General features: G+C 39.0%; 1 protein-coding gene across 1 annotated transcript; it reads right to left on the bottom strand.

The window, feature by feature from the left end:
* Positions 1 to 3,021: 3,021 nt before the first annotated feature.
* LOC107782778 (uncharacterized) lies at positions 3,022 to 4,976 on the bottom strand. Its single transcript, XM_016603715.1, has 2 exons — positions 4,967 to 4,976; positions 3,022 to 3,575 (listed from the first exon to the last, which is right to left on the bottom strand). Exons 1-2 carry the CDS (start codon positions 4,974 to 4,976, stop codon positions 3,022 to 3,024), a joined length of 564 nt encoding a protein of 187 aa, XP_016459201.1.
* Between the last annotated feature and the right edge of the window lie 10,792 nt (positions 4,977 to 15,768).

Below are 15,768 nucleotides of genomic sequence, written 5' to 3'. Positions count from 1 at the left end.
TCAGAGTCTGAATATCCAATCCCCTCTAATGAGTCAGAATATTTGTATGTGAGCTTAAAATCTTTGGTTCCTTGCAAATATCTCAAGACCCTTTTACCAGCTTTCCAATTGTCAAGACCAGGGTTACTTTGATATTTGCCAAACATTCCTACTGCAAAAGCAATATCAGGTCTAGTACAAACCTGTGCATACATAAGGCTCCCAACAAGTTATGCATATGGAATGTCTTTCATTTGCTCCTTTTCCAATGCATTTTGTGGACATTGATTTAATGAGAATTTGTCACCTTTAATTATGGGTGCTGCTATAGGTGAAATGTTCTTCATCCCGAATCTTTCCAGAATTCTTTCAATGTAGGCCTTTTGAGACAGTCCAAGTAATCTTTGGGATTTGTCTCTGTGAATCTATATGCCAATGACATAAGAGGCTTCACCCATATCCTTTGTCTCAAAATTCTGGATAAGGAACTTTTTAGTCTTGTGCAACAATCCCAAGTCACTACTTGCAAGCAAAATATCATCCACATATAGGACTAGAAAAATATATTTGCTCCCACTTATCTTAAGGTATATACACTGATCAATGATGCTCTCCGTAAATCAAAATGAAGAAACAACATTATGAAATTTAATATACCATTGGCGGGAAACCTGCTTTAGCCCATAAATGGATTTATTCAACTTGTAAACAAGGTGACTTTTGTCCTTATCACAAAATCCTTCAGGCTGACGCATGTATACCTCCTCTTCAAGATCTCCATTCAGGAAAGCTGTTTTCACATACATTTGATGTAACTCTAAATCAAAATAAGCTACTAATGCCATGATTATTCTCAATGAATCCTTCTTTGATACTGGAGAGAAAGTTTCATGGTAATCAATGCCCTTTGAGTAAAACCCTTGGCTACAAGTCTGGCTTTATATCGTTCGATATTACCAGATGAGTCTCTTTTAGTTTTAAAGACCTACTTGAAACCTATGGTAGAGGATCCCTATGGTAATTCGACGAGATCCCAGACTTTATTTTTAGCCATAGATTCTAACTCTTCTTTCATGGCATCATACCAAAGTGTGGAGTTTTCTCCACTCATGGCTTGTGAAAACGAGCATGGATCATCTCTTAGTCCAATATCGTAATCAGACTTTTGGAGATATACAACATAGTTGCTAGAAATTGCTGATTTTTGAATTCTTGAGGATTTCTCACTCCCACTAGTTCAGAAACTTCTTCTTCAGTGGGTTCAGGTAAAGTGGGTTGATCTTCATGTGGCTCCTTAAGTGGCGGTGACTCTTGAACTTGTTGTTGTTCAGATAATTCATAAAAACATTTCTGAGCAATATTCAAGTTCCCAATATATGAAGGTACCACAGGTGGTTCCCTTATTTCTTCCAATCCCACCCTTTGAGTCAAACCACTCCCACTCTCTTCATGCTCCTCAAGAAATTTAGCGTTTCTAGCTTCAACAATTTAGGAGAATGAGAAGGACAATAAAACCTAAATCCCTTAGAATTAACCGCATAGCCTATAAAATAACCGCTTATTGTTCTTTCATCCAACTTCTTTAGTTGTGGGTTGCAAACTCTCACTTCAGTTGGACATCCCCAATTGTGTCAATGATTTAAACTAGGTTTCCATCTTTTCCATAACTCAAAAGGTGTCTTGGGGACAGCCTTGGATGGAACCCTATTTAAAATATATACAGCGGTTTTAAGGCTTCACTCCATAAGGATAAAGGTAAACTTTATCTGCTAATCATGCTTCTTACCATGTCCATTAATGTCCGGTTCCTTCTTTCTGCCACACCATTTTGTTGTGGTGTTCCTGGCATGGTATATTAAGCAATTATACCTTCACTTTCAAGGAACTCAGTAAATGGACCCTTAACTTGTCCCTTATCTGTGTACCTACCATAATATTCTCCACCCCTATCAGATCTTACAATTTTGATCTGAGTACCAGTTTGTTTCTCTACTTCTGTTTTGTAAACTTTAAAAGCATCAAGTGCTTCTGATTTGTTAAACAGAAAATAGAGATACATATATCTTGAATAGTCATCAATAAACGAGATAAAATATCTCTCACCATTCAAGCAAGGGGTAGGAAAAGGTCCACATATGTATGTATGCATGATCTCAAGTAATTGAGAACTCATTTTGGCACCTTTAGTTGATTTGTTGGTCTGCTTACCCTTTATGCAATCCACACAAGTCCCAAAGTTAGAAAAATCAAGAGCTTTTAGAACTCCATCGTTAACCAACCTTTTGACTCTATCAATAGAGATGTGTTCTAATCTCTTGTGCCAAAGACTAGATGAGTTCTCATTGATAATACATCGCTTAGTGCCAATTTCTTTATCATGCAAAGTTAAAACATTGCATTCAAATGTGGGGTCTAGCTCAAGTTTATATAAATTTCCATTCAAATTTCCAAAACCAATAACTTTATTATCTTTCAAAAGTTTCACAGAAGGATAATGAAAATTCAAATCATATCCACTAATCGATAGTCTTGAAAGAGAAATTAAATTTCTAGAATATTCTGGAACATAAAAAGTATTTTCTAAATCTAAGTGAAAATCATCCTTCAAAATGAGCCTATAAGTCCCCACGCCTTCCACATGTGAACGTGTCCTATTGCCAGAATAGACATATTGTTCACTTCCTATCGGCTTCCTCTGAGTTAGAAAGCCCTGCATGATTTTGGCAATGTAAATTGTAGCACCAGAATCAATCCACCATGTATTATCAGAGACTTCAGTAAAATTAGATTCATAACATACAAAGGTAAAATTACCTTTCTTGTCACGCCATTTCTTGTATTTCAGGAAATCCTTCTTCCAGTGTCCCTTCTTCTTACAGAAACGACAAGCATCTTTATCAAATGTGCTTTTCTTCTTCATGAGAATACTTTTGCCCTTTTTTGCATTTCACTTACCATGATCACCATATTAACACTTTCAGGTATCTCATGCTTCAGCCTCTCTTCTTCTTAAACACACATGGTCAAGAGTTTATTGATTGATCATTTATACTTATGTATGTTGTAAGAAATCTTGAACGGACCATATTCCATAGGAAGGGAGTTTAGAATGAAATGCACAAGAAATGATTCAGACATATCCATCTCAAGGGACTTGAGTTTAGCAGCAATGTCTCTCATCTCCATAATGTGCTCACGCACTGTACGACTTCTGTCGAAAGTCATACTTGAGAGCCTCTTCATAAGGGTGCTGGCCAATGCCTTGTTATAGCTTACGAATTGTTCATCAATTGCCTTCATGTAAGCTTTGACATTATCGCTATTAGTGATAGAACCCCTAATGCTTTGGCTTATATGAGCTTTTATGAGCATTAAACTTAAGCGATTAGATCGCTTCCACCGCTCATAATTAGCCTTAGCAGCTGGCGTACTTGATTCCATGGGAATAGATGGTTCATCCACACGGAGTGCCAGGTCTAGATCCGAGCACCCTAAAGTGAGAAGGACTTTCTCCTTCCATTCAGTATAATTGTCACCAGAAAACATTGGAATTCGAGCATTCTCATTAAAAATAGCAGTAGGAAAAGCTGTAAATACTACAAAACAAGGATAAACATACATAAGCTATGAAGTACAATCCATCAAAGGTGAATCACATAAAATACCGATTCTAAGTAAATTCTAGACCCTCCTGTGGGCAAAGGTTGCAACCCATGCATAAAATTTACTTTACTTTATTAGACTAGTAAACCAGGATATACAAAAATTAATCCGTACCTGTGGGCATAAGATTATTTTCAACTTAAAGGTTTACTATCTCATTCCAATTAATCTCATTAAAATGGATACCTCCCTGTAGGGCCGGTTACCAATTTAATGAGATAACTGGACTTAATAATGTCATTATCACCAAACTTTGTGTGATTAAATAATTTAATTTCTTTTATGTTAAGTACTCAAGATGCTATGGTCATTCCTAAATATATGACATAAAAGAAAACTCAAAATGACATCTCAAAATAATTAATCTGAATAATCAACTTAAACAAATGTTAATCACACTGAATATAAGCAAGATGCTATATTACCACAACGGCTAATTCTTATAATTACAAAAATTATAAGAACTCAAAACGGCAGCAAAGTTGTTAAACAAATTATCCGTTTAAAAGATCTGACTATTATTGTACAAAACAGATTCCATTCCTTTTAATTTCAAACATCATAAGGAGAAGGAAAATAAATAAATGTAAAACAGTGAACCTTAAATCAGAACATGAACGCAAACCCAAACATAATTCAAGAAATGTTCTGATTGTTAGTGAAATTCATTGGATTTCAATAAAGCCCAAAATTAACAATTGTAGTCCTTTTAGATGATTATAGTGAAAGCCACAAATCAATCAATGTCCAAAGACAACTAAAGACACTTACGAAAAGGTGGTCTCGAATTTTTTTAAAATAAAATATCTAATTAAAGGATTCAACCACAATTTTGAACAAAATTGAAAACAAGACTTGAGAATAAATTAATTCAGATGGCATATTAGTATTTCTATTTCTAGAAGACATCCTAATAATGTGAACCAATCAAATCACAACATATAGATCTACTATCACAAATTGACGCAAGCACTGTCCAAACAAAATTGTTTTAGAACCAATTTTAATTAACATCAAGACAGAAAAAGATCGTGGCACATACAAAGCTATTTTGTAAAGCAAATTCGTGATGGAAATTCGTGGAAGCATCATTCTTGAAAGAAACTATTACACCGACATGGATCTTCATATGCATCCAGTTTATTACTAGATAGACAATATCGACACAATAAAATCTATAGAAGCTAAACTAATACCTTGTCCATACTGTTTTCACCGGAACGTAACATCGAACAATACAGCTAAAGGGCGACTCTGATACCATATGTTGAAATTCCAATAAAAATATAGAGCTAACGCAGCGGAAATTAAACAAGGAACGTACCTTCAGTCATAGTTGTTCAAGTATTGTAGAATCGCCTTGTAAAAACTTTGACAGAAAACCTAGGAGTCTTCTAGCCTGTGCCTATCGTTGGATGCCAGACTGATGGAGTCATAAACGTATTTATAGGTAGGCTAGGGACACTTAGGCAAATACTTTAGCCCTAGGAACTTCTCCATAAATTATAATTACCCTAGGGACTCCTAATATATGGTAATTTTTTTCCATCAAAAAAACTACCATATATGTATAACTACAAAATATTATCTGATATATTATTTCCTTTGGAAAACAAGGTAAATAATTATTACTTTATATATGGGTCACACTAGAAATCTCTAGAAGAGACGGTTATTTCTAACAATTGTAAATGTTAAACCGCAGTTTAATGTTTTGTGGTAAAAAATATTATATGAGCAAAGTCTAACATTGGGGCTAACGTTGTTCCGAAAGAAATAACTTTTCAAGAACTATAGTTTCACAACCTTTTAAAATAGAAACATAATCTAAATAGTGAACTAAAAAAGGGTTGTGTAAGTCTGCCGGTCTATGATGCTTTTGGGGCTTATATAGACTAGGCCTAGCCAAGAGCCCAATATACTCTTGTATTGTTCTACGACTACGTTTTCACATATAGGCTCAATAAGCTTGATTATCACTACTAAAGGAACGTGATAAACTAAACACATTAGATTAGCACGTAATTCGTAAAACGAGAACTTACTTGTTCTTCGTAAAGCGGAAGCAGAAGACGGATGAACCGCGATTAGAATCACTGATCGGTGGTGGTTGTCACGTTGTGACGAAACAACCCCTATATCACAATCTAAACCCTAACTTAAATTGAAAGAGAAGAGTGTAGAAAAATACTGCAGAGATTAGAATCACTGATCGGTGGTGGTTGTCACGTTGTGACGAAACAACCCCTATATCACAATCTAAACCCTAACTTAAATTGAAAGAGAAGAGTGTAGAAAAATACTGCAGAGAATATTTTTTATTGTACATAGTAAGTGTACTTATATAGGAAATATTAGTGTTCTACGACTACGTTTTCACATATAGGCCCAATAAGTTTGATTATCACTATATTAGGCAAGCGGCTTTTTCTTTCCTATATTGAATATTTGAAACTTATTTTACAAAATCGTCTCAGTTTTATATATTACCCGCTCTAAATAAGGATTGCTTATAATTTATATACAATCCATTATTAGTTCCTTAAATTAGGGGATTCAGTTACACTATTTTCCTTTTTTCTCTCCTCTCCTCTTTCCTAATTCTCTGCCGCTTCTCTCCATGTACAATCCATTATTAGTGCCTTAAATGATGAGATTTTGTTACACTATCCATATCAGTTTTATGGGATTTAGTTACAGAAATTTAATGGGACACTTCGTATCTTCTTCAAAGCAAAAAATCATGAAGCCACCAAGTAAAAATGATTTCTTGTGCCATCAATTGTCGACTTGTCTTGCACGAGAATTACATCAAATATTCACATAAATATTTTACAGATCACCTAACTACTTCATGTCTTTTAAACACGAGGCCTTACGGTAATGTCAAAATACCTATGCCTTGACTGCTCAATATTTGTTAATTCAAGATAATCTTTGCTAATTTTGAATCCATTTTGAGTTCATGAATTTATTTCGTTTTTTATACTTTCGACTAATGATGTTAATATACAGATTTTAGAGAAAAGTAAAAACGTCCGGGAGAAGAACAACTAATTATATAGTATACAACTTATTTACAACTTATCTACAACTTCATACATCATTTTTATCTAGTTAAATACAACTACAGTATCATACAACTTAAATACAATTTTCATACAAATTTTATACAATATATTTTGTATGTGTTGTGTTCTTCTTCCTCTCTGAAATTCCAATCAAAACATCCCCTTTTAATACAATTTTAATACATATAAATAGCTTTAGGTAAAGATAGTATTTATAACTTAAATAAAAATAAATTTCGCACAATAATTCTTACATTATACAACTATTTTTAACTTTCATACAACATTTAAATAAAAAAATATATAACTATAACAAAATACAATTTAAATATAAATTAAATACAACTATAATACGACTTTAATACAAATTTATAACTATTATATGTCATGTGTTCGTCGTCTTCTTTTTCGAGTTTCAATCTGAAATTCAACCAAAATAAAGTCTAATCTTCACCAATCACCTTAAAAATGAGATATAAACCCCAAAGAATATTTTCAATTATTTGCAACAATATTCAATCCAATCAAGCAATAGTTTTTGAAAACCCAAATTCGAATTCAAAGTTTCAGAGTTTTTTAATGGCTGTCAATGATGGGGAATCAAATACCTTCAATTTTTTTGGATAGATTGTACACGGATATCGGATAGCCCGATTTACGATCATTACGTCTCTCCGTAGCGTCACTTTGAAGGCCTGGGGGCACGGTTCGAGGTTTCGACCTCGAGGGTTCTTTATGCCTGACCTCAAGGCAGTTTAAATCGGTGGTCATCATGGATAAACGGAAAGTTCCCTAGAACACTGTCAATTGGTAACAACTACAAGAATAGTACCGATCTGTACCAGACTGCTAGGTAGCTATACCAGCTACGTTTCCTTGTAATAAATGCACATGTACTATGTTGAGATTTCCCCTCCTATATAAAGGGGACCCTTGTTATTTTTTGCACACATGATATCATCACTTATAACATTCAATACAAGAACGTTCTCTGCTCTCTAATTTAAACATATTCTCTTGATTTCACTACTTACATTTATTGCTTACATATATTGTGTTCTATTTATTGTTCTTCATTATTGCTCGTTATTGATCATAAATAGCCTCCATCAAAGCTCCCAATATTGTTAGCCCTTCATCGGCTACCAATTTCTTAGTGTCGAGCTCAACCTCGAGGCCCCGTATAACCTGGTTCGAGGCTCCGATTCTTAGCCACTCGATTTGCTTAAACATACTGGTTTTAAGCTCCTATCTTATTTTATAGCCTCATACTTATCATCTATTGCCTAACAACTAGCATAAAAATAAATTACGTATTTTTAGAACCACAAAATCAAATCTAATTATAATTACCATTTTCAAGGTAAACGGTTTGGTGCCAACCGTGAGGTTATAAATAATAGTTATTGTTTTCTTGCTAGTTTAACACATAACAAAAGTTATCTTTCACACTTTTTCTCGTCCAAGAATCCTTGATTTCAGGTCAAAATATCTAACTCAATGAATGCATACGAAAACAATGGTCTTGAAGACCATGGTGAGAATGGTGTAACTGTGACAGGTATTGGTGTACCGCCACGAAACCCTGAGAGCGCACCAGAACCGATCCCCGTGGGTACAACCTCACGCATTGCCTAACATGTTAACGTCAGTTCCCATAATAGCAGGAGTACGCGCCAAGGAATTCAACAGGAAACTCAAAAAAATTCCACCCGGGAAGAAAGAAAGACAGACAGGGGAAGTAGAGCGGAAAAATCTCAGCACATCATTCATAAGATCATCGGGGGGGGGGGGGGGGGGCTGACATTTCCCAAGGACCTATGATCAAAGGGGTGAAAGTGTCCGCTGCAACGGAAGGGTTAATTCGGGGCCGCATGCCCGAAGACATCCTTGCATTCAGCGAGGAAGATTTTGAGACCTTGACTCAACCATATAAAGATGCGCTGGTAATTTCATTTATCTTGAATAACGTTCAAATTAAATGTGTACTCGTGGATCAAGGTAGCTTGGCCAACGTGATCATGTCAAAGTTGGTAGAACAACTCGTGCTACTCGATCAAAACGTGCCTACCTCCCGAGTCTTTAACGACTTCAACATGTCCGGTGAAGCAACGAAGTTGGAGATCACCCTCCCGGTCAACTTGTCCGGTGCAGTTTAGGACGCCAAGTTCCATGTCATCGGAGGTGACATGAGGTACAACTCATTGCTTGGTAGGCCTTGGATACATGACATGAGGGTAGTACCATCAAATCTGCATCAGATGATGAAGTTTCCGACAAAGGATGGCATAAAGACAGCATATGGAGAACAATATGCGACAAAGGAAATGTTCGTGGTCCACTGGGATGCATCGAATTCCACACACTCCACCTCGGAAGAGTTGGGAGGCAAACAGACCCCCGAGGACAATGAAGAAGATTTCCTCGCTCCCCGAACCTTCGTTGCACCCGAAAAATCGGATGCAACGAAGTCGACTATTGAAGAACTAGAGCAAGCTATTTTGATCGAACATCTCCTAGATTAGAAAGTATACCTGGGAACGGGACTAACCCCCGAACTCAAGAAAAAAAGACTTATTCAATTTCTTATTAATAACATCGATTGCTTTGCTTGGTATCACTTAGATATGACAGGGATCCCACCTAAAATAACCACCCACCGACTAAGCGTCGACCCCAGATTCAAACCGGTAAAACAAAAGAGGAGACCCCAGTCCGAAGTAAAACACGCGTTTATCAAGGACGATGTAACAAAACTCCTTAAGATAGGGTCTATTAGGGAGGTAAAATATCCCGAATGGCTAGCCAACTGGTGGTAGCTCCCAAAAAGGGAAATAAGTTAAGAATGTGCGTAAATTATAAAGACTTAAATAAAGCATACCCAAGGATTCATTCCCATTGCCCAACATTGACTACTTGATCGATGCAACGGCCAATAACGAGACCCTCACTTTTCTCGATCCCTACTCGGGGTATAATCAAATTCAGATGAACCCCAGGGATAAGGAAAAGACTTTGTTCATCACGAAGTACAGTACATACTGTTACAATGTAATGCCCTTCGGGCTAAAAAATGTAGGATCCACGTACCAACGCTTAGTTAATAAAATGTTCGAACATCAAATAGGCAAATCCATGGAAGTTTATATTTATGACATTCTAGTTAAGTCCCTGCGAATAGAGGACCATTTGACTCATTTGCAAGAAACGTTCGACATCCTCAGAAACTATAACATGAAACTCAATTATGAGAAATATGACTTCGGAGTGGGTTTGGGCAAATTCTTAGGCTTCATGGTGTCAAACAACGGAATCGAGATCAATCTCGACAAAATCAAGGCCATCGAAGAAATCATGATAGTAAACATTGTGAAGGCCGTGCAACGGTTGACCGGGCGTATTGCAGCGTTAGGCCGATTCATATCGAGATCATCAGACATGAGTCATCATTTCTTTTCCTTACTCAAAAAGAAAAACAACTTTGAATGGACTTCAGAATGCAAACGTGCCCTAGAGGAGTTGAAGCAATATCTGACTAGCCCGCCTTTACTCCATACTCCAAAGGAGGATGAGACACTGTATTTATACTTGGTCGTATCCGAGATAGCGGTAAGTGGTGTGCTAGTTCGAGAAGAACAAGGTATGTAGTTTCCTATTTATTATGTAAGTCAGACCCTAGGAGATGCCGAAACCAGGTATCTGCACCTAGAAAAATTAGCTCTTGCATTAATAAACGCATCACGAAAATTGAAACCTTACTTTCAATGCCATCGTATTTGTGTTTTAACAACATATCCTCTTCGAAGCATATTGCATAAGCCCGAACTATCGGGCCGACTGGACAAATGGGCAATCGAACTCGGGGGATATAATATTGAGTATCAACCCCTAACGGCTATCAAGTCCCAAATTCTGGCAGACTTCGTGGCCGACTTCTCGCCCACCCTCGTGCCCGATGTAGAAAAAGAACTTTTACTAAAAGCAGGCACATCTTCTGGGGTGTAGACCCTGTTCACTGACGACATCTCGTACGTAAGAGGATCTAAACTCGATATAGTTCTTAAGCCGCCTACGAGCGGCATAATCAGGTAATCTATAAAAACTGCAAGATTGACTAACAACGGAGCCGAATATGAGGCTATGATTGCAGGTCTGGAATTGGCCAAAGGCCTAGGAGCTGATGTCGTCGAAGCAAGATGTGATTCCTTCCTAGTAGTAAATCAGGTAAATGGGAGCTTCGAGGTTTGAGAAGACAGGATGCAAAGATACATGGACAAAATTCAAGTCACATTGCACCGTTTCAAAGAATAGACTCTAGTCCACATACCTCGAGAGCAGAATAGCGAGGCCGATGCCCTCGCAAACCTGGGATCGTTTGTCAAAGAAGATGACCTACTCCCCAGGGATGTTGTTCAGCTATCCAAATCAGTGATCGATGAAGGTCATGCCGAGATCAACTCCACTAGCCTAACATGGGATTGGAGAAATAAATATATTGACTATTTGGATAGTGGGAAACTACCCGCGGATCCAAAAGAATCGAGGGCCCTGCGAACTAAAGCAACCCGATTCTTGCTCGACAAAAACTAGAATTCTGTACAGAAGAACCTTCGATGGCCCCCTAGCAGTATGTCTGGGCCGGGATACACATATTATGTGCTCCGAGAAATCCACGAGGGCACATGTGGAAACTATTCCGGTGCCGATTCCTTAGTCCGAAAGGTGATTAGAGCAGGCTACTATTAGGACAACATGGAAAAAGACACCAAAGAATTCATCCGAAAATGCGACAAATGCCAGAGATTTGCCCCAATGATTTACCAACCCGACGAATAGCTACATTCGGTCTTATCACCATGGCCGTTCATGAAATGGAGGATGGACATTGTTGGACCTCTACCAACGGCACCGGGTAAAGCTAAATTTATTTTATTTATGACTAACTACTTCTCAAAATGGGTGGAAGCATAGGCCTTCAAAAAGATAAGAGAAAAAGAAGTCATTAACTTCATCTGAGACCACATCATATGCCGATTCAGGATTCCTTCCGAGATAACATGTGATAACGGGAAGCAGTTCATCGAAAGCAAAGTAACACAATTTCTTGAGGATAACAAAATCAAGAGAATCCTGTCAACACCCTACCACCCGTGTGCAAATGGTCAGGCCGAATCTACAAACAAAACCATCATTCAAAATTTAAAAAATAAATTGGAAAGCGCTAAGGGAAAGTGGAGAGAAATATTACCCGAAGTGCTATGGGAATATCGAACAACTCCAAAATCAAGCACAGGAGAAACACTTTTCTCTCTAGTATATGGTGTCGAGGCTTTGATACCGGTGGAGGTTGGAGAACAAAGCGCAAGATTCCGACATACCACCGAGAGCTCAAACAACGAGGCCATGACTAAGACCCTCGAGCTATTAGATGAAAAGCGAGAAGCTTCGCTAGTCCGAATGGCCGCCCAAAAACAAAGGATCGAAAGGTACTATAACAGGAGAACAAAACTCCGACATTTCAGAGTAGGGGACTTAGTCCTGAGGAAAGTCACCCTAAACACTCGAAACCCCAATGAAGGAAAGCTAGGCCAAAACTGGGAGGACCGTACTGTGTCCTCTGAGTAATCGACAAAGGTTCCTACAAGCTCGGTACCATGGAAGGCGAATGATTTCCAAGCAATTGGAATATATCAATGCTCAAACGCTACTACTGCTAAGGTGTCCTATGAAAGGCGCCAAAACATCCCCGGCTCGAAGACCTTGGGTTTTAAAGCAAACGTTGCACTCTTTTCCTTCGATCGGGTTTTTATCCCAAGAAGGGTTTTACCGATAAGGTTTTTAACGAGGCAACATCTATATACTACCTAAGGAGAACTCAACAAGCATCCAAGGCTTCCTTTCAATCAACCTCAAATAATGGAGGGCATCCCCTCGACAGATCACCTCCTCGAAAAAAGTCAAGAATGTGCCAAAAAAGGTTCTTGATAGGGAAATGATATATCAGGCGAAACGGTCGAACGAACTGTGTCCACATAAAATAACTGAACCCTTAACAAAAACATGTGTACTTGTGCCAAGTAATCGAAGAATTATTTTTCTCCATCAAAATGCTTTACACTTCAAAGAAGTCTGCTATTTTTTACGAGAAACGGCGCCAGAGCCAGAAATTTCCTGAACACTCGGGGCTGACGTCAAAAACTCGAAGCCATACGACCTCCGGGTCGAAAACTTCAAACTTGTAAGCCCTCAATGAGGCAACACCAAGTTTAAAAAGAATGTCTCCAGAGCCAAAAAACTTTCTACGTCTCGGGGACTGTTGTTAATTGTCATCCTATCGAGCGATCAGAAACTCAAGGCTGTAAGACCCCAAGCGGGAAACCTCGAGCCCGAAGCCCTCCATACGACAATACTAGAAAACTGTAAGATCTTGAGCAAGGAATGAACCATAATTGTACCAAGTAACTTATCTGTAAGACCTCCATGTGGCATTGTCAACAATATAAGACCTCTATAAGGCAATACCAAAACTGTAAGACCTCGGGCAAGGCATGAACCATACTTGTACCAAGTAACTTACATGTAATACCTCAAGTAAGGCATGTTAAATTTGTAAGACCTTACAAAAAGCATAATCCCAATCTTAAAGTTAAGGCTATATATTCGAATTTATAAGACCCCTAAAAAGGCATACCCTCGATATAGGCGCCGAATCTACTTCACTCGGGGACTAAAAGGCTCCGGCCAAACTCAATGACTCCGGTCACATGCTCTAGCCAAACTCACGTGACTCGGGGATGCCCGACCGTCGCTATAAAATCACAGGCCTTCAATTACTTCAAAAAGAATCGGTTAATCAGGCTACCCTCGGCACAAGCAAACGAGCTTCGATCATATCAGCTCCAAACAATAATCTTTGAAACAATTGCTCCATCGAGCGTAACCTCCCGAGGTGCTCATTTATCCCTACATAACGGCTCGCAATCAAGGCTTTTATCAAGCTGTCAAAGGGTCGGGAAAATACAAAACTTCAAAAAGTCTTTAGCGAGGGAAAAATAAAGCCTATATTAAGATGTCGATAGAGCCACTGTCGCCAGCCTATATTAAGAGGTTGCACCAGCCCTATGCGTAAGAGCCTATGGTCCAACTTAAAAACTTAAGGGCCAATGAGCTCGAGTCGAAATCCAACTCGGAGACTGAGCCCGACATAGTTACCTAAAAAATTCCCAAGGGCAAATACGTAAGAGCCACTATCATCAGCCTATATTAAGAGGTCGTACCGACCTAACGCGTAAGAGCCACTATTTCCAGCCTATATTAAAAGGTCACACCGACCCTACGCGTAAGAGTCTAAGGGCCAGCTTAAAAACTTAAGGGCCAATGAGCTCGAGTCAGAATCCAACTCGGAGACTGAACTTGAAACAGTTAACTAAAAAACGCCCAAGGGCAAATACGTAAGAGCCACTGCCGCCTGTTCAAAACTAAAGGTCATATCGACCTAATTCGTAAGAGCCTAAGAGCCAGCTTAAATTTTGAAAACTTAAGGGTCAGTGAGCTCGAGTCAAAATCTGACTCGAAGACTGAGCCCAAAACAGATAACCAACAAGGCTCAGGGCCAATTTGCAAGTCTATGGGTTCTTACCCCGAAGCCCAATCTGGCTAACGTCAAAATTTAAAGCAAAGGAAAAGTGAGAAAGGATGAAAAACCATTTACATACATATTGGAAGGTTCACAGAGGTGCATTTACAAGATCTATGTCTGAAGCCCTTACAAGGGCAAAAGAGCGAGAAAAACCCTAATCTACCATAGGGGCTATACCTTTGATGGCTCCCTCGGAAACTGAGCTTTCCATATCATCGGCCATAACCCCTAGATTTCTCATGGCCTTTTCCCCTTCAGGAACCACACCTCTATCTTAACCATCTCCCGAGTCATTGCTCGACTCGTCTTCAGAGGAACGTAGGGTTGCGTCCTCTTCTTCTAGGATCTTCACCCTCTCGATCTCGATGGACAAATCAATGCCCCTTATATATATATCCTTGAGAGTCTGTCTCTAAGATTCTAAATGGGCATGCCCCACAACGCGAGTCAATCGTAGCTTGGCCTCCTCGGACACTTTCCTGGACTAAGCATTTGCAGTAGCAACATCATCTTTGTACGAGGATACGAGCTCCTCAGCTTCAGCCTTAACATTGGATAACGCATCAACCAATTTAGTGTAAAGATACCTATACTTGTTACTCTCCACCCTTGCATCGTCATGTTGATGCCCGACTGAGGCCACCTCCCGTGGAGGGTATCTCTCTTAGATACTACCTCACTCACACGCCGCCTGAGTTCAAGAATTTCAGAGTCCCTGGTTCAGTGATCCTCCTTCATTAGGACATCTTTCTTCTCCAGCTGCAAAAGATTGACCTGAAAGTGTTAAAGCACTAAAGCCGGGTAAACATGTAGACAAAAAACAAGCAAGAACTATATAACCTGCTCAATGAGATGAGTCTTGTCTTGGGACGCCGCCTCCAAACAATCCCGAAGGCCACAAAGTTCCTCCTCCCTCTTAGTAGAAAGAGCTCTAAGCTCATCAGTTTCAAGGTGAGTCTTTTGTGTTCACCCTCGTAACGAGTCAGCTCAGTTTGAAACCTGGTGAAGGTCAGATTGTAAAGCACCTTGGCCTGAAACCATGAAGGAAGCGAGATTAGCAAGACAAAAATCAGGGCACCAAGCAAAATTTTACATAATGATTACCTGCTCACAGAGCCTGTCGATCTCATTGAAAATAAGCGAGACGTCAAGATCAGGCTTTTCCGCGGGCGCAACAAAAAACCTTTCAAGCACATTCTTTTCTCCGGCAGGTGCCCTCGTATCAGAAGATTCTTTATTTTGGGCATCCTGCATCTCCCTCGAGGGAAAAGCCAATCCTAAAGGGGAATCGCTCACTTCAATGATCACAACCAAATCTACCGGGGCTGTCTCTTATTTCAGGAGAGCTTCAGAACCAAGCTCCCTCGGACCACCTAACGAATGAACCTCAACTCGAGGAGAGCTTTTGCCAACAAG

This window comes from Nicotiana tabacum, chromosome 20 (assembly GCF_000715075.1).
Source record: "Nicotiana tabacum cultivar K326 chromosome 20, ASM71507v2, whole genome shotgun sequence".
In the NCBI taxonomy this organism is placed as follows: Eukaryota; Viridiplantae; Streptophyta; class Magnoliopsida; order Solanales; family Solanaceae; genus Nicotiana; species Nicotiana tabacum.
Note: the sequence above shows the minus strand (reverse complement) of the source record. Positions and strands in the feature narration are given on the sequence as shown.